This window comes from Diceros bicornis, chromosome 22 (genome assembly GCF_020826845.1).
Source record: "Diceros bicornis minor isolate mBicDic1 chromosome 22, mDicBic1.mat.cur, whole genome shotgun sequence".
Lineage (NCBI taxonomy): Eukaryota > Metazoa > Chordata > Mammalia > Perissodactyla > Rhinocerotidae > Diceros > Diceros bicornis.
The window spans coordinates 36261940-36282621 of NC_080761.1; the positions used below are offsets into that span (position 1 = coordinate 36261940).

At 38.0% G+C, this 20682-nt stretch overlaps 1 protein-coding gene across 7 annotated transcripts in view; it reads right to left on the bottom strand.

The window, feature by feature from the left end:
- Positions 1-4229: 4229 nt before the first annotated feature.
- The window catches only part of MPDZ (multiple PDZ domain crumbs cell polarity complex component), a 158636-nt gene continuing 142183 nt past the window's right edge, over positions 4230-20682 (bottom strand). For all 7 annotated transcript variants that reach the window (XM_058565797.1, XM_058565802.1, XM_058565803.1 and 4 more), the window contains 12 exons: positions 20451-20596; positions 19378-19461; positions 18961-19154; positions 17336-17483; positions 13296-13382; positions 12360-12450; positions 11427-11470; positions 10458-10580; positions 9169-9273; positions 8479-8591; positions 7509-7632; positions 4230-5653 (listed from right to left, as the gene is read on the bottom strand). In XM_058565797.1, the coding sequence (XP_058421780.1) occupies positions 5507-5653; positions 7509-7632; positions 8479-8591; positions 9169-9273; positions 10458-10580; positions 11427-11470; positions 12360-12450; positions 13296-13382; positions 17336-17483; positions 18961-19154; positions 19378-19461; positions 20451-20596 (1406 nt within the window). In that variant the 3' untranslated portion in view covers positions 4230-5506. The remainder of the gene's footprint in view (positions 5654-7508; positions 7633-8478; positions 8592-9168; positions 9274-10457; positions 10581-11426; positions 11471-12359; positions 12451-13295; positions 13383-17335; positions 17484-18960; positions 19155-19377; positions 19462-20450; positions 20597-20682) is intronic.

The window sequence follows — 20682 nt, forward strand, 5'->3', positions numbered from 1 at the left end:
GAGTATATCGTGAGATCCCCGTTGTAGGTGGCACCAAGAGGGCACTAGAATATATTAAATCACATAATGAAAAAGCTATTTTCTTTCAGTTCTTTTAAGTCCAGGAAAGAGTCTCCAATGAGTCATTAACACCATCCTAACATTTGCAATTCTCCCTTTCCTAGCAGAAAGAGCAGGCCTCAAGTTCTGATCCTTGGTAGGCAACAGGATTTTGATAGAATTTAATAACATGGCTTTTGCTCATAGTTACTTTATATTTTTGGCAAGTGATATTGGTTTTCCAAAATTTTTCTTTTAAACACATTTAAATTAAAAATTAGTCTACTTTAAAGAAAAATAGTTAGTAATTAGTAGAGTTATATGAGGATACGGGAAATATCAGGAAGGTTGTATGCGAAACAACTGAAATTTTGGTATAAGTTGATTTGCATCCAACTTCAGAAGAAAAAGACATGATTATACAAAAGTGAACACTGGGGCTGGCCTGGTGGCACAGTGGTTAAGTTCACGGGCTCCATTTCAGCAGTCTGGGGTTCGCGGGTTCTGATCCCGGGCACAGACCTACACACCGCTCATCAAGCCATGCTGTGGTGGCATCCCACATACAAAATAGAGGAAGACTGGCACGGATATTAGCTCAGGGACAATCTTCCTCAAGCAAAAAAAGGAAGATTGCAAACAGATGTTAGCTCAGGGCGAATCTTCCTCACCAAAAGGAAAAAAATAAGGGAAAACTGAAGGCTATTTAAAGAAAGCTATCAAATTTATGTTACTCTGTGTCTTCCAGGATATAGTGCATACAATTATTACTGCCATTTCTTGATAGCTTATCCTGTGCATGGTATTAATGCTTGGTACAGTTATCTCATTTAATTTTCCAAAGCAAAGTTAATCTGTAAGTTTTACTGACTGGAATAAAGTTCCTTTATAAAAGAAATTTAGAGGAGTGGAACTTTGAATGCCAAATATTTCAAGGTAGACTCAGGTGAAAAATCATAATTTTTAGTACATCAATAAGAAAAGAACAGAGAAAAAGTATGTTTTCAAAGGATAACTGTGTTCGTTTCTGAAAATATGCATACGAGGAAGAGGAAGGTCGGGGAGGGAGGGAGAAAGGATCATAAAATATTAGCAAAGGACACAACCTTCTGAAAAAACGTCCAATGTTAGACGAACAAGTTGAAGCTCCTCTTAGAAGCTGCCTAATACCTACTATCTTTTGATGGTAGTATTTTGGAAACTTCAAGAAACATTTTTAGTCAGAGAATTCTGAGATCATCACCATAGATTTGCCTCCTCCTAGACAGAATTCCTTTAGGGGCCTACTATTGAACTTTCGGTACTTGACTGAGAAGTAAAACTTTTACACAACTAATACAATTTTTTCCAATTTACATTAAAATGGACAACATGGAATACCTACATTTTGAAGGGAAAAAGAAGATGTAACGTCAAGTATACAAAAAACACTTTAACAACATTTGCTTTGCCTGTTTTCACGCTCTTTCATTTAGAAATTTTCTGGCCACCACCAGTTTTTTTCCTCTTGAGGTAAGAGAGGCCAATCCTGCCTTACAAATAACTCTTTTTTTCTAGGAGCACCTGGTAGAAGAAGTTGAGGAACATCTTTGCACAAATCAAATGCATTCCAGAACACTTGCCACTGACATGAAACAACACACCACGGCTGCTGAAAGCAGGTGATGATAGTTTCGACATTCTCACACCTAGACCAAAAAAAAAAGCCTATTTACTCCTGTCTCCCTGCGGCCTCTTTTCCACTCCTCCATTCGCTCTGATGGAGATCTGAAGACAGGCACCAAACCCCCGCGTGGCGTTCTCAGACAATAATCCAGCTGACCAGATCTAAGGCCGCTTGGTACAGTGTATCTCAGAGCTGGGAAGAGCTGCCTTTGCTTCCTCAAACCTATCAGAATCTGCTTTATCAAGATTCTTAGAAAAATAAAAAAAGATCTGTCTTATCTTTCTCAAATTTTAATCTTTTATGCCTCCAACTCCATCACTGTTCTGATGTATGGATTCTACTGACTTTCTATACCGCATTACTACTCCTGCTGCTACATATCAGTCGGTGCTGAAATTAAACTCATCATCATCATCATCATCCTTTTGGAAGGGGCACAAAGAACACCAGAAACGTGGTATTCTCCAGTGTGATTTAATCACACAAGTAATTATAGTGAACTTTTTACAGGCAATCTACAGTTTTGAGTTGAACATGGCATTAACATTGTAATGTTCACATCTTCAAACTCTTTGCTCAAACTTTCTTTCTTCACCTCTTAAATTTCCAGAAAAGAATAACATAGGAAGCATAAGCCCTTGTCACTTCTCTCTGATGCTGATGAATCTATATTCTTTTCATCCCTCCCTTTTCTTTCATATGCTCTGACTTTGTTAACTAAGCAATTCAGGAGGGAATTTCCCCCAGTGTTTCTATAGGGCTCCAGTGGCATTCCCACTGTTTTTTTGCATTCAGTATGAAGGCTGCAGCTAGCTTAACTAAAACAAGGTAATACCACAAAATTAATCATGACATATATTTTAATTGTTCATGTGCTCTACAAACATGTATGGAGCCTCTCCTATTAGCCAGGCACAATGATAGTAGCTAAGGATATAAAAATATTTAAGGTACTGTATTAGTGTGTCCCAGGGCTTCCATAACAAAGTACCACAAACTAAGTAGCTTATAACAACAGAAATTTATTCTCTTAGTTTTGGAGGCCAGAAGACCAAAATTAAAGTGTTAGCAGGGCCACGTTCCCTCTGAAGACCCCAGGGAAAAATCCTTCCTTGTCTCTTTCAGCTTCCGGTCACACAAGTGTTCTTTGGTTTTTCTGCCCTCATTTTTACATGGCCTTCTTCCTCAAGGTCTCTGCGTCTCTCTCTACATGGCCTTCTTTTAAGGATCTAGGACCCACCGTAATCCAGCATGACCTCATCTTAATTTAACTAACTACATCTGCAAAGACTCTATTCCTAAATAAGGTCACATTCTAAGGTTCCTGGTGGACATAACTTCTGGGGGGAAGCTATTCAGGCTAATACAGATACCCACTAGGCTGTTCTCTTTGGGGTACTCGCACATGTTTACTCAATGGGGTACTTGCACATGTTTACTCAAACTTTAATTTGGTTGGTTAACTTGCCCCCCTAGAGTCTACCATAGAGTGTCCTCCATAAAAACCTTCGCCAGTTAAAACTCATAAAAGGGGGTGGCTGAGCTTTCAGCAGCCCATCGTGAGAGGATCCTGCCACAGCCTCATGAGGGAGGGCCATTAACCGAGGACTGAGCAGCTGGCTGCGTCACTGGGATACTGAAATGAATTTTGTTACATCAGGTACCTCAGTTCACAGTGACTGGTTGAGGAGAATATCTCCCAAATTATGGCAATGTGTAGTTTAGTCCATTCATTTTGTATAACTAAGAATCACAGAATTCTTGTATTTTAGAACTAGATACAAGCTTTGAGATAAAATAAGCTATCATTCTAGAGATGAGATGAATCAGAGGGAATGCATATGTTCATTAGCTAGTTAGGGGAAGAACTAGCAGAACATAGGTTCCCCAATTCCTTGCTCAGTGTTCAAATCAGACTTTCCATGTTTATTAATATAAATAATTTTCATTATGACTTTTTCCATCTGAACACCCTTCAGCTCTTGACTCCCCCAAAGAATAACTTATAATATGTTTCATCAACAGCATCTCAGAAGAACATACACAGGTAGGACACTTCTCTTTCTCTGTTATCTTTCTCTGCTCCATGAGGAGTCTATGAATCTTTAGTACTAGTAAAAACTCCGGATATAAAAAACCGTTGAGCTTTTCATGATGATGTTGTCCAAAGTTCCTCTAATTGTAACTGTGGACAGCATATGTTCAGTTAGACATGTTAAAAACCAATTTTAAATTGTAAATCTTTTTTTTTTGGTGAGGAAGATCAGCCCTGAGCTAACATCCACCAATCCTCCTCTTTTTTGCTGAGGAAGACCGGCCTGGGCTAATATCCATGCCCATTCTCCTCCACTTTATATGGGACGCCGCCACAGCATGGCTTGACAAGCAGAGCGTCAGTGCGCACCCGGCGATGCGAACCGGCGAACCCTGGGCCGCCGCAGCGGAGCACGCGCACTTAACCGCTTGTGTCACCGGGCTGGCCCCTGTAAATCTTGGAACAATATAATAAGCTTTTTCCCAGTGAAATGAACAAAAAAATACGCCTGCTCCTTTATTTGTACACCATGAAACTTCTTTATTCACTTCAATTCTGCATTTACACAAAAGCGCTGTAATAAAATATCTGTACACTACTTCTGTTACAAATATAGATAGTATTTAAAGTGACTTTATATATTCTAATGTAGGAGTTTCACGCTCTAAAATGGGAATGAACACATGATAATTCCTCACCAGTTGTCTCAATAAACAGCTCCATCTGTTCCCCTTAGTCTTAAACTATTGTATTATAAGATGTTAATATAAGGCAATGAAATGAAGTTATGTTAATCCCCTTAATTTTTCTACCAATTTACTAATGGCATACAACCAAAATAATTACTAACACACTGCTTTTTTCTGTCATTAAGATTAATGCTAATTGAAAACCAATTGCATAGTGCACTAACACATTCTTAGTGTTGCATCAGTTAAAACCAGCACTAAATATTCTGTAAGCTTCTATATTCCTCCATGGTTAGCATGGTTGCTTTTTAGAGAAACCACAGTCAACACAGGGTAGCATCATCATGTTACTTACAGAAACATGAAAATATTTTATAACAGGTCAAAAATGAAAATGAACATCAAGATGCACATTAAATGTTTTCTTTACAAATCTAGGGACATTGTTTCATATATGTGCCATTTACTCAATCTTAGGAGCCCATTTTAAGAGGAAAATATATATGTGTACATCGGAGGTGAGGAGATGCAATTTTCTACAATATTCAAAATTTTTAAATACTGACTGTATTTTTAAAGATTTTTCAATAGAAAAAATGTTTTTCTTTTTTTAGTTAGACATGGGGAGATGCGGCGGATTGACAAAATGAAGCATTTTTATAAAACTCAAGATTTTCTTCATGTTTTCGTTTTTCACTCTAATTTCATGAAGCCATTTCTCTTTGATTAGCTTTCGAATTATTTTTTTTCTCTACCAACCAGTTTAGCACATAACAATTTTTGCCCACGTGACTACAAAATGTCAGATATCTTCACGAAGACTGGATTTACCTATGCAAATCATCCTTCTTTTTGAGTTTAAATTCACAAAATGCAAGGAGAAATGAAAAATGATGGTACGTTGTAAGAAAATCATTTTCATATGAGAAAAACAAACTTAAGTGGTATTTTTCCCCTACAGTTTTGAAGAGCCCGATACACACAGCATGGGAAAAGTCGTCCACAAGACCAGTTTCATTCTCTTTACAGTGTGGGATGGGAGTCAGCAGTTGAGTTGGCTCAATTCCGGCAACAGACTCAGGAGAGAACCATCAAAGTGACAGCGCCTTTTGTCCGCTTAAGGATGGCAACAGCTTCTTCATGGGTTACGCCTTCTAGACTCTGCCCATTGACAGCAATGATCTGATCACCCCTTTTTAGGCGCCCATCTTCAGAGGCTGCTCCCTGCAATTATAAAGTAGGCTTGTTTACTTCTCAAAAAACGCTGCCTCGCAGTTACACGACAGCAAAGCTCCACACCAGACTGTAAATTGCTCTGCATGTACACACACATTGCTCTCCATGCTCCACGGCTGCTCCACAGCCATTAAGCGATGATGAAACATCAACAAAGGAGGCCTTTCTCCTAAATGGTCTTAGCACTGAGATTCCAGTTTGAGAGAGAATTTAGCAGTCAATAGACCAGTTGGGTGGTTTTTGGCCATCCAGCACAGCAGCTGGTGGGAACTCAAATTAATAAAGAATATTTGGGAATTTGCCTAGTAATAATGATTTCATAGAATCCAGGATTTTTATCCTGTAAAGAAGAATTACAGAAGGAAGACAAAGAATTAGCAGTCTTATAGGACAAGGGCAAGAGGACCATGAAACCCAAAGGCTTACAAAAGCATAAAGCCCACATGCATGTGGACAAGGGCAGGACAAAACACAAGTCTTGCTAATTCTAATTCTAACTCTTTCTGTGGCTTTGAAAAGGCCGCTTGAGCTGCTTGGTTCTTTACTTTCCAAGGGTAGATGGAGTCTTCATATTCCTTACGGGCCTTAAACGAGTTAAGACTAAACACACACATTGCCGTCTGAAAAAGAATCCCATCTTAAGGCATACTTATAGTAGGCAATTATGTAATTAAATATAAGATTAAAAATATGGAAAAGTTAATGAGGAATCCATAATGATGAAATTCTTAAAATATGTTCTAACTAGCATGCCTTAAATAAATTGTTCCAAGGCGGAGGAAAAGGACGGCATGACTCTCCTATTCACTGGCAAATGCTGTTTGTATTTTTGGACATACCAGTGGCTTTAAGAAAATCTCAGAAATTAAGCCTTATAGCTAGATTGCTGTAGATACAGCACTTTCAGTTGGTTAAAAACAATCATTTTATTCAAAATAATAGAATGAAACCTTCGTAGGTAGGCACTTTAAAGGACCACAGCACTAATCTAGAGCCCCAGTATCAAATCTTTTAATAGGTTTGACATAAGTTTTGTTCCTTTGCACTGTAAAATCAGATTCTGCATTTTCTCCAGCAGGAAATTTTGTCCAATTTTGTAGTTCCTGAAAAAATGTCTTAACAACATATTAACAATAATTATATGAGTTTAAATTATTTTAATAACTTCACCAATATTGCAATAACTTTATTCTCATTCTAAACATTCTTAAGATAGAACAAGCTACTATATGATTACAACTATATATAAATGGTTTTCCTTTTTTTTAATTGAATCCCTTGATTGCAAATAGCTGATTTATTGTAGGTGATAGAGCTGCTAGATACTCTTCAGATTTTTTAGTAGTTATTTGCCTATTCTATTCCATGAAATTAAACTTGCAAATTAAATGCCCGATTAGCTAATCTGCATATATATTTTATGTACTTTTCTGTGCCTATTTTATATTTCACATCAAAAAAATGCAAAAAAAAAAATGCCAGGGCTCTAGAGCACACACATATTTAAAATGTCCTAATTTCAAAAGACATTCAATCATATGCAACTTGTTTTCAAAGGAAAAAAAATCAGGCTTTACTGTCTAAATAAAGTTCATTAATATTTTTATGTATATTGCCAAGAGTTCCCATGGAATTTCAATTTCAGTCTATTTTTCTTTAAACATCACTTAACCTCAAATTGGACAAAAATATTTAGTGACTCGTTCCTGTAGGGAGTTCCAAAAGAAAATGATCAACTGTTAACCATTTGGCGTTACCTCAGGCCATAAACTAATAAGCCAGCTGCTGACCACTACTAATGAACGTTTAGGGGGAAGAGGGTGGTTAAAATTTGCAAACTTACCTTCGCAAACACTGTTTTAACATAAATGGGTAAGTCTCCGTGCGGGCTGCCATATCCTCCTACTATGCTGAAGCCTAAGCCATCTGGCCCTCGGTCTAGCATAATAGACTTACACTGAGGAGGTCTACAGTAAGGGAAGGAAGGAACAGTTTTTGGATTTTTAGAAAAAATACACATATATCTTTGTGAATCTATAAGTTATGAATTATCTGACCTCCACCTAGAGTTAGTAAATTCTTTGTGTTACTGACAGTGAGTGTGTTTTGGGAGTTTAAATTGTCAGTGCATGCTGTGCACAGTATTTTAAATTTACATAATCTAGTGAAATCCTTCTTAACACTCTAATTCTATTACTCATTTATAGTTCTTTAAACTAACACATTCATGGCATGTTCTCACTGCATGGAGTAGCCCATTCTTTCCTGTGTATTTAAAGTGAGACGGCTAAAGAACAGAGGACGACCACGAAATAAGTCATAAATGTCAGCATTCCCAAGCGGGGAGAGAAAAATCAATTCTAAGCAATGTAAAAGCCACATCAAACTATTTAAAAACTCTAATATGCGTCTCTCTTCATGTTCTAATTCTATTGTACTCAAGTGCTGGGTAACTGTGAATTTTTTTTAATCAAAAGGATGATTTATTAAATGAGTAGGCAATGTTGGAATTTTTAAAAGGATCGTTTTGACTTGTGCCATGTCACACAGGGTAGTGACATCAAGACTAAAATGTTCCCCCAAAAGACTAAGAGCTAAAAATGTGGGAAGGATAGGCATGCATGCATGTCTGTCTGTCTATCTATCTGTCTATCTACTTACCTACCTACCTACCTATCTTTGATAAACTAAATCCAAGCCATAATTATTTAACAGTTTAGAAACACTTGGTTTTTGTATTTCAGACCTCATCTCCTACTATTTCATGTTTATGTGAGTGGTAGGGACATACAAACCCTAATATATGAGCTCACCCTAAATCATCCTGAAATATACTGCTTGATGTCAGCCCAGTGAAAGAAAGACTAGAATTGGGGGGCTCCTGCTGGAGGCCTGTGACCACACTCACATCTCCTCCAGCAACCACCTGCACACAGAGAAACAGAGAGAGAAAAACACATGTTCATGCTGCTAGGGAGACAGCAGTAATTTTTCTTCAAAAAGACATTTGCATTAAAACGCGTATTTTATTGTCCACTTACTCATTTCTGCTAACATAACATACAACCAAAGAGAAAGCAATTTCACAAGGCTCAGAGGCCTCTTCAACTGACAGTAAAAATATGCTACTAATTCAATTCTATAAAGTTCTTTGATGCTTTTCAAACATAGTCTCACATGTAATTATTTTTTGAAGATCTTTAGAATACAAGCCACTCACTCACACCACTTAAAATTTTAGCAATTAATCATTTACTGCTAAGACCTTGTATTTTTTCCCCCTTAGATATGAAGTACGAAACGATAAATGCATCAGGATAAAATGTGACAGAATGTGTTTCTTACATACTTTCTTGGAACTCTCAATGTAATCACTTATGTTCAAGGGAAATATTAAATAAAATCATAGCAGAAGATTTAATCACTTTTACTACTTTAACATCAAAGCTCATGTGACCTCAAGCTACCCATATTCTGAATGGTGCTTAGGATAAAAACCTTACCTGCATTTCAATGGAGCCAGAGGCATTCTTCAGTAAGTTAACTGCTTGGGTATGAGTCATCCCCTCGGTGGATGTGCCACAGATAGTGACAATCCTATCCCCAACCTGCAAGGGACAGGAAGAAATGGCCGTCTGCTAAAGCAGCCATGCACAGTGGGACAGTGAGACCTGACAATCATGTCCTTCCCGACCTTCCACATCACATATATACCACTGTCACTAACTGAAACACAACCACGGAAACCACTGATTCCAAGAAGCAGTCACGGCAAAAAGAAGCTGCATGTGATGGTTGAGTTTTATAATCTCTAGGGGGAATCACGCTCCCCTTGTCTTCATTTCTCCTGGGTAAGACATTACTTCCTATTGAAAGAATAAAATACCTGATATCATTTGGAAACCACAATTTCTCTGGACATTATTATTACACATATTAGATGTGACTCTAAGTCAGGCGTTGGCAAACTACAGCCCTCAGGCCAAGTCCGGCCCACTGCCTATTTTGGTTAATAAAATTTGGTGGGAAGACAGCCATGATTATTTGGCTGCCTTCACAGGGCAGAGCTGAGTAGTTGCAACAGAGACCCATATGTCCCTCAAAGCCTAAAATATTACTATCTTTCCTTCACAGAAAAGTTTTCTGAATCCTGTGCTATGTGTAGAATCAGTTCTTAAGTGTCAGTCACGAATTTAGATATCAAAGGAGACGGAACCATTCCCGATTTAGAGACTATTTAAATTAAGAGGTGGTTATGTTTCGAGACTCTTTTTGAGGCATGAGCCCATACAGAGTTTACTTTATATAGAGACTGAGTTACTTTAATGAAATAGTTACATGACTGCAAAACTGAGCAGTAGCATAAATTCCATCATAGTGCTCTACATTTGCACAATCCCTCAACTCTGAAGCAAGTTTTGTACAGTTTTAGAACATTATAAGTCATATTTACATTAAACTTCTGCAAAATTGATAATGCAAGATAAATGATAATTTTCAATTTAATAAAGTTAAATCAGCATTTAATCAATAAAATATGTAAAGAAAAAATTTCACTTCATACTGGTGTTCTGAGAATACTTTTAATTTCTTCCACAGAGTTTCAAACAAGTAAAAAATATTAAGAAACAACTGTAAATCTTTCCATTTCATTTACTTGCAAATTTGCACACAACAGCAAACTCTCCCCTCTTTGAATTTTCTTCATCTTTTACTCAAAGCAAGCTCTGCTTGTGGCTGGATTAGCTGATTTAAAAGCAGATTATATTTGTTTTACATTAGTAAAACTTACTCTGAGTTTCTGGGTCTGAGCTGCAACTCCATTCGGGTGCATCATCGCAATAAATATAGGAACATCACCAAGTGGGCTGCCCACTCCTCCAGCAATGCTGATTCCCAGTGAGTCAGTGGGCCCCTGCCATTGAACAGACAGAATATTTTGGTCAAAGTGATATTTTTAATTGATTTGTGGTTTCTTTGGCACAATATTCTACAGTTAACTGTCATCTTCTAGGCGTGAGGGTGGAAAATGTAGCTCAGGAAAATTACATTACTTTATTTGACACAGGTCCTTAGTGTGATTTAGGAAAATAAGCATCTGTTCAGGAAGTAAAAGCAATCAAAATCATGTTGTGGGACTCATGAAAAGCAGGTAAACTGATGGAGTAAAAACACTGCAGTTTTTGGAATCAGAGAGACCTGTGTTCAAAGCCAGGAGCCCACACTTACAAACGCTGCGACCTGGAACAAGTCCACTCCGCTCAATGAATCACTAGATCTTCATTGACAAAACGGAGCTTACAGCGCTTCCCACAAAGGGCTGCAGTGAACATGAAACAAAATGGGGACGTGTGACACGTCTAAAGAGTGCTCAGCACACAGTAAAGGTTCAAGAAACCATAGCTGCCTTTCGATTCTCTCTTGTGCATGGCTGTCAGAGGAATCTACTTCAGAAGAATAGGAAATCTCTGTTGACGGCAAAGGCTTACTTATCAGTATGAGAAGTGAAAGAGGATGGGCGTTATTTTGTGTGGGGCTGGGTTAATGCATTTTTGGTGATACAGAATATGCCAACAATGATTTTTCAAACAAGGTGCTCTGGCCAGGAAATTCAGCAGAGACTGCCTTATGCTATTTCCACTGTATATAACCCATATTTTATCAGATGGTGCTATAAATCGATAAGACAGCTAACAGGAAGATACAGATACAGATGCCTCTGAAGTCAAGAGTTTATATTGTTTTTTCCCTCCCAAGTTACCTTTTTTATTTCAACTGTTCTTAATCCCTGTATTTCAGATGCCACTGTGAAGGTGAAAAAGATAAAACATGGTTATTAAAGCATTCTTTATGTTCATTTAAATTTTAGTCAATGCCTGCAGCTAGATGGGACTAAATGAGATGCCCTATTTTTTTTTTTTGAAAGGGGGTGCTCAAAGTTACTGTAGTACACACAATTAAATCTCTCTTACACAGGAATCCTTTATTTCTCCAGTCCGAAAAATGCAGACACCATCTCATTTCTTCCTTATTTTAAGCTCTGATTATATAACTGTGCAATCCACTTTGAATGAGTCAAGGACAGAATGTGGTTTGGATAGAAAGACACATGTGCACAGCTGAGAGGAATAAAGTCACGGATGCATTAAAAAGAATCCATGCACTTAAGTGCCTAAATTTCTAGAATATTAGTCACATTGCAAACAGAGAATGCCATATGGTTAGTTTCTTCAACCTGAACAATTTTCAACCAACGCTCCAAGCCAAAAAACCCTCTGCATCCCGATTTCATGTAATTAAAACACAGGAGGATCATGTTAATTTTCTCAATCAAAATTTTTGCAATCTTCATGGAAACAGAAGGCTTCACTTAATGGCATCTTCTGATTTATTGGTGTTACATTGAACAGAGAAAGGGAATAAAAATCAAATACAAGAAAAAATGACAGAATCCTGATTCTAATATTTAGTATGTCTTGTAGGGTAAACATCAAATGGGAAAAGTTGCCATAGGCATAGCTTCATGTTGTTCAGAATTTTTGCCGGCAAACGTTTTTGCACTTAAACCATTAAGATATTGAATGATTTAGAGGAAAGAGAGCTCAGAGGTAAATTAAAACAGGGGGAAAAAATCACTGTTAATGGCCACAATTCAAACCAGTAAATCATGCTCAAAATATCAAACCAATCTTACACGCATTCTTCTTTGAGCTATTTTCCAGTGACTCAGATGTACTGGATCCCGAAAGTGGAAAAGTGAATGATGACAGGCTGCCTTCACTCATCTACAAATACATAACAGTTAATTTAGAAAGTTCTGGAAGTAATAATACCCCCTAACTATCACTTATTTTAGAATTCAATTCTTTTAATGCTAGAGAAAAATATCTGTTAAGCAACAGTGACATCTGATAATTTGAAGGGCAATTTAAACAGTTTCTACCTAATTTTTTTTTCTTTTTAAGGAAGAATTTGCCTAGTGACATAAATAAATTGAAACTAAAAGGATGGATGAGATTGATTCCAACCGACCTAAAATTTTAGTGGATTTTCATAATCTCATTGAAGCTAATCTTCTTTAAATTTAAACTGAAGTTACACATAGATGGGGACTTAAACAAAAACTGCAGAATTAGGGTCAGTCAACAGGAAGCTAATGGTGGTCATTAAGGCATGAGTCAGCGGTCTTTAAGGGCAGGTTGATGAAAAAAAGCTTCTGTCATCAGAAGACAAGACTGAGGGGCCCGCCCAGAGACTTAACTATATAACACCATGTCGTTATACGTGGTGGTGAGCATCTACAGTTCATCTACATGGGATCTTTTTCAGTTGAATACTGATTGATAAACGTTTGTTATAAAATACTTTAAAAATATATTATCTTGGTAGGCTTTACATATATTAATTGGTTAACTTTTGAGATTACAGAAAAATAATGTCAGAAAAGAGAAATGCTTGAAATTAAGTTCCTTAGAATGACTTAAAAACTACTCAAGAGCCCACATCTTGCTCACCTGGCCAGAGGGCGAGGCCTGTGTACACGACCCTGGAGAGACCCACAGTCAGGACACCTTTGAGTTCCTTCTGGCATGTGAACTGCATCACCCTGACGAATCCCACAGCTACCCACCTGGCTGCTTTGAGAAGGCCTCCTCTCTGAATGGAATGGACCAGCTTTGATTCTTCCGACTTCCAAGGTTACTGTGCCTAGGGAACACTGGGGGAATGGTTGTTTTATGGAAATGTTTAAATAAAATACTACAATCATCTTTAGGAGTACATTTTACTCTTCAAGACTAAGTTTTTGAAAGGCATCTTCCTTTTGGAATCTCCATAGGCAAGGATACTTCCAATCTTTTGTGGCAAGAGGCTTTTCTAAAACATTAAAACTAATAAAAATAACAACAAGTAGCAGAGGCAGCAACACCAAGTGACTGTCTTATCCCCTCATGATTTACATGGAGACTGTTTCTGCCAAGGCAAAGGCAAAGTGAGAACTGAGCAATTACCTCACGAAACACACTAATTTAGACAGGTCACATGAACTAAATAACGCAGGTTTTAAAAAACAATAAAACCACCACAACCACAACAGCATGTTTGCCTTTAATAGCAGAGGGACTCAGAGAATTGGGTCAGCTCTCTATTCCCACACTGTACCTAAATAGACCTATTATACACTACTTAAATAAGCCATATTGCTGTAAACACAAAATAAGAATTGAAGACATTTTCCGTGTGGCCCTTTACGAATAAATCATAGGCATGCAAGAAATGCCACACAGTGTAATGTGGAAGTAGCACAATGAGGCGTGTGAGATCCTGGGCTTCTGGAGTGAGACACACTGGTTTAAATCCCAACTATGTGATTTACTAGTTGTGTGACCTTAACAGATGTCTACCTTGACAAGTGTTGTACTCTGCATTTTTAAAATGCAGACTATTCTAGGTTGTTGTGATAAGTAAGAGAATCCATGTACAATGCTTACGACAGTGTCTGGTGCAAAGTATATTTACATAAATATTGGGCACTGATATGATTATGCTGCTTCTGATAGGGGTACCAAGGGATGTGTTACTCTTAAAGGTGTTGATCATGAATCAAATTCTGAAAGGTCAAAACCTGACCTGCAATATCTATCAGTTGTTTGTTTGCTTGTCTGGCTTTTTTGGATGGCCAGGAACTTTTCAAACCCTTCTTGAACCTCTTTATATTTCTAGCTTACATAACTGCAGAGGTTAACAAATTTCATACATTAATTATTCACTATGTAAAGTTATACCTCTTGCATCTACCTGAAACCTATCTCTTTCAAAGTTCAAGGGTATCTATTATTATAAAATTTTTTAAAGTTAATCTATTACAAAAGCAATTCATCCTCAAAAGAAAATTCTGAAAATAAAATGAAAAAAGGAACATAAAGGATTCTATAATTCCAAAAATCACCTCATAATTATTATTAAAACACTTAAATCTTAAGATTTTATTTTACATAGTTGTTTCTATCCTGTAAATATAATTTTGTCTTACATTCTCTGCTGATACGTTTTTCCATGTTAATGTAGTTACCATGAACATCATTTTAAACAAATGTGTTTGCCATCCATCTTTGCTATATTTATCAAGATTTATATAGTTTTGTCAACTGTGTCACTTCCAGTTTTTCTATTATTACAAATAACACTGCAGTGAACCTTAAGTACATGAAGTTTTTTGTGTATTGAGGATTATTTATGCAAGATTTTTTTTTGTGTGTGAGGAGATCAGCCCTGTGCTAACATCTGCCAATCCTCCTCTTTTTTTTGCTGAGGAAGATTGGCCCTGGGCTAACATCTGTGCCCATCTTCCTCCACTTTATATGGGACGCCGCCACAGCATAGCTTGCCAAGCAGTGCGTCGGTGTGCGCCCGGGATCCGAACTGGCAAACCCTGGGCCGCCGCAGCAGAACGCGTGCACTTAACCACCTGTACCACCAGGCCGGCCCCGGCAAGATTTTTTAAATGAAGAATTACTAAATCAAAACAATGACAAGTAGCAGCAGCTACAAACAGCAAAGTTATACAAACATTTAAGGCTCTTATTATATACTGCCAAACTGGTTTTTTAAATGGTGGGTTAACTGGTTTGAAAGTTGTTATTTTATGGATGTTTCCTTCTCTCTCTTTGAGATATATCTATCTTATAAACTTAACAATCATTTTTAATTTATCTCCAAAAGGAAGTTACTTCGTCTTAAAAAATTCTAATTATTTTTTGAAAATTGATAACTCTAATAAATGATAGATTTTAAGTGTGATTTACTAATAACTAAACTGATACACCTATTCACATACCAGATCTTATCTAAACCACAGTGGTAAATAACAAAAGGCTCACTGGAAAATCGCTCCATGAAGCCCAGCCCCTGAAGAGGATCCCACTAGCATCTGAGACCTTTGACAGCTCTACTGAGACCTTCATGACAGCACATGAAGGTTCATGTTATTTAACATGTACCGCATGACATGGCTACAGATGGTGACCGTTTTCTAGTCAACGCTGAACCATATATATACTTCAGGTCATAAAAACATGTGTTAGGTAAAGAGCAACACTGAGATAAGCACTGTTGTATTTACTGGTAGGAACACAAATCTCCTCTAGAAATTGGAATATTCCCATAGGAAATATGCCTAGAGTCCCAAGAGTTGTATTTTTTTTTTTTTTTGGTGAGGAAGATTAGCCCTGAGCTAACATCTGTTGCCAATCCTCCTCTTTTTTTGCTAGGGAAGATTGGCCCTGGGCTAACATCTGTGCCCATCTTCCTCTACTTTATACGTGGGACGCCTGCCACAGCGTGGCTTGACAAGTGGTACATGTGTGCGCACCTGGGATCCGAACCTGCAAACCCTGGGCTGCTGAGGCGGAGTGCGTAAACTTAACCAGTATGCCACCGGACCAGCCCCTCAAGAGTTGTATTTTTAAGTGACTATTCTGTATTTTACAATTTCTTTTTAAAATGAGACTGGCTCTGCCTTTCCAATCAGAAAATGATTCTTCATGGCGAGTTTTCTTTGGAGGAAAATGATTTCATAATGTGAAATGTACTTAAGCCTAGAATGATACCCAGGGATGGGGGCCTTATAATGGTTGAGATAATTCCTAACGAAGGTAGTGCCAGGTCAATCTGCATTAAATTACCTTCGCTTCATAAGGATGACCCATCCAACCTCGACTTTTAACTGTGCAACTTTAAATGGTTCAACAGTTTTGAGTCAAAATAAGATTTGGACCAAATCTTTTGTGGTTCAAAGAGGGTAAAATCTTTCTCCCACATTCCTCCTCTCTAAGGAAATATAAGGACATCAAATTTAGTGTGCCTAGGAAAGGGTTACGGAAGGGCCTGGGACAGGACAGTCCAGAAAGCATGATCCCATCTCCAGTGGTGCTGTGGGCACCCTTCCTATCTCCTTCCATCTCCCACATGGAGCATTTCACTCAAGTCACTTTTCAAAGAGCCCAGGGTGAGAGTCTTCACTTATGCCAGAGGTCATGAGAATAAATCCAAATATCAATACGGGGGAACTGATGTTAAGATTTTTTCTTTCTCCTTTGTGGTCTGAATATGCGTTTTTCTTTCGAGAAAAGATCCAAACAATATTCATCTTTTTTTTTTTTCTTGTGAGAAGGATCAGCCCTGAGCTAACATCTGCCAATCCTCCTCTTTTTGCTGAGGAAGACTGGCCCTGGGCTAACATCCATGCCCATCTTCCTCCCCTTTATATGGGAGGCCGCCACAGCATGGCTTGCCAAGCGGTGCGTCGGTGCTCTCCCGGGGCCCGAACCGGTGAACCCTGGGCCGCCACAGCGGAGGGCGCGCACTTAACCACTTGCGCCACCGGGCTGGCCCAAACAATGTTCATCTTAAGACAAAAGATTTACTAAGGTCACATACTTGGTTCATAATTCTTACTACTGCTATATATAAAACAACATAATAAATAGCTGATTATCAGTTTATTATTTAGAAATTTATCACTGAAATACGATTTTACTTATAAATATGTCTTATTTGAGATAACATTTTAAATAAAGAGAATTCAGTACTTATTTGACTGTGGTAGGCCAAAGTGAAATTCTCTTTCTTCTACACTATTCCACAAAATTACTTCTGGCATTTGATTTTTACCTTCAGCAAAGCAGCCACAGCTTCCTGGGTGGCATTACGGACACCTTCTCCATTCACCATCAGGATCTGGTCCCCCTGCATCAGTCTGCCATCAGCATCTGCAATTCCTCCTTTGACAATATCTGACACAAATACTCCAGTATCATTTCTGCAAACAAAATTTTGAATTTCAACATTATTTTTTCTAATGAGTAAGGCAATGCTTATTTAATGAAAAGCTAACATATTTTCACTGAAAACTTGACTTCTATTTTTTATTACTTTAAAAGTTTTATTGTTTTCAGCAACGTTATTAGAATTACTTTCTGTGGTTAATAATAGCTTATGTCAGAGTATTTCACAGGTTAAATAGATCTTACATAAGCATGTTTACTCTTTGACCACTGTATACTGCGAGTAGAAGTGGCTACCATTATTTTCATTTTACGGGTCACAGAGCTACGAAATGGTAGAAATGGGACTGAAGAGTCAGTCCTTAGGTGCTCAATTTATTATTCTTTCTACATCATAACACATCCTTCAATGAATACTGACTTGTGGCTACATAAATATGTTGCTATTACCAACAACATTAACAGTATGGAAAATAAATAATGGATGTGTATCTCAAACTAAAACCACCCATTACCCAAAACTTAAGTACCATTGCAGTGGTGCCTTTTATTTGAAATCATTATGGATCTAACTTTCACACAACATAGACTTATGCAAAATGAACAAATACTAATCTTATTCTAATTCGCCCTTCTTTCATAAAACTGTAAATAACCCAACAACTTCTTGTTGAGATACAAAGATAACTGTACGTAGAAATGCTTAGTGAAAGCTGAATTGTATCACTCATTCCTCCCAAGGTCATGACCTCAAAGGAGCCATTTCACCATCTGATCCTCTGCTTTCCCATCTTTCGAATAAAGATGTTGGAACTTGCTGGATTATGTGTTTGTAAATATTACTTATATACAAATATTTAAATAAATCAGGTACTGAATTTATGTATATTCACCAATCTACCACACTGGCCTCTTACTTTACACTTTCTGTTCCCTTCTGACGGCACGTTCTTGTTCACGCTGATCTTTCTGCCTAGACTAGCCTCCACTCCCCTTTGATAGCCCAACCATCAGTTATCACTTTTAGCTTCAACTCAGGCACCTCTTTTTTGAGACGTTTCCCTAATCTAGTTCCCTTAAATAGGGTCACTTGGTCCCTTTATCCTTTGCCTCTGTGGCTTCCCCACATCACACTTCTGTCACTCATCAATAGATACCTTTGTTGTAAGAATATATTCAATTCTCTTTTACCAAACTGTGAGTTTTTTGAGGTCAGGAACCATGTCTTATTTAACTCTGTTACCTAGAACCTAATGTATTTCCTGGCACACAGCAGGTACTAAAAAAAAACAGCAAATGACTTTTTGTCTAGTACCTTCAAAATCCCACAAAACACTTAGTTAAAAAGTTCAAAACCAATGTCTTTTGATGCTGCATTACTAAGTGGGCTAACGATAGCTACCTATAGAACACTAGCAGTTGATCAAGTTTCGACTACTGCTAGTACTCTTTTAAAGAATCTAAATTCAATCATTTCCAAAAGGTCATTGGGTTTGCCCTCTTCAGTCATACCTTTTACCAACAATACTTAATCCCAGGCCTTTTCCTGGCTTCTTCTGCAACTCAATGGTGAGGGTGTCATACACATCCTCCTCTTTGTACGGGGCCTCATCTCTGTAGAGCGTCAGGCGTACTCTTTGTGGTGTCTGTCTCAGGACATTTATTGCTTCATCATGGGTGGCCTTCCTCAAGTCAATTCCATTCACCTGTACAATGGGACACTGACTGTGAGGAACCAGGTGAGATAAGTAAAGTGAAGAAAGAGAGGGAGGGGGGAGAAAAAAGGAGAGAGAGCAAAAAGGAGGGAGAGAGAGAAGGAAGGAGGAAGAGAGAGAGCAAGGAACAAAGAAACAAACAAGCAAAAACCACCCTCTCCAGAGTAGCCTTTTCTTTGTTAACTGTAAAAGTCAAATACACAGCATTCTGTACCTCTAAAATCTGATCTCCAGCCCAGAGTCTTCCGTCTTTACACGCTGCCCCTTCTTCATAAACTTCATGGATAATAATGGCACCCTAAGGGCCCAAACAAAACACACCATGCTTTATCCCATTCTCCCTAGGAATGGCGAGCTGACATGGAGTCAAAGCACAATGCACTTTTATAGATGGCAATGCGGGTTATACACTCACTGGATCCATACGTGAGTCACATCAAAATTCAAAGAAAAGTGTAACAACATAATTTTTGCTAAAAGGCTCACATAAGCTTATACTTCTTTCTAATGATAGGGAAGTTTAAAGAAAAAATTATAAAATATATGAATCATACACACACACATCTAACAGATACATACACATCACCCTTCCTATCGGCAAATTAAATTAACAGATATACATCAGCTTTCCTATTGACAAATGAAATAATCAGATTTTAAAAGTATTTTTGACATTTAGAAAATTTTCTCTACAAATTACCCAATTTTTTTGTGTATGTGAGGAAGATCAGCCCTGAGCTAACATTCATGCTGATCCTCCTCTTTTTGCTGAGGAAAACTGGCCTTGGGCTAACATCCATGCCCATCTTCCTCTACTTTATATGGGACACCACTTCAGCATGGCCTGACAAGCGGTGCAACGGTGTGCGCCCGGGATCCGAACCCAGACCGCCAGCAGTGGAGTGCGCGCACTTAACCGCTACACCATGGGGCCGGCCCCAAATTATCCAATTTTTCAGACTCCTCTCAATATGCATCAAATCCAACCATATCCAGTCAGTAAGAGGAAATTAAAATATGACAAGGACTGGTGAACTGACAGAAGTATTTTGAAGCTAAAAGTCACAACCAACAGTGTAACAGAATCTTACTGAATCAGCACTGGCTTAGTCAAAATAAAAAGCCCAGTACCCAAGTGAGTATTTGCCATACAAATTAAAATAACAATGAAAGATACATTTTTCTAAGCTTTTATATTTCATTTAATAAAACTGATAGAAATCTCCTGATAATGATCTTCATGAAGGGGTGTCTGTGTATCTGAAGTATCTCTGGGTGTGTCCTCACCAGCAGTGTGTCAGAACCCCCAACGATGCTCAGGCCTAGCCCCGTTCGCCCTTTGGATATCTCAATTGTTGTTTCGCAGCCTGGGATAATGGGGCAGGTTGCAGGATCAGAAGCAAAGATCGCTGGTGTAGATGACCTGCTTGTACCTAAAAATACGTTAAAAATGAAATAAATTACAAATAAAAATTGATTAGAAGGCGTATACATCAAACTCACCACACTGGTTGCCTTT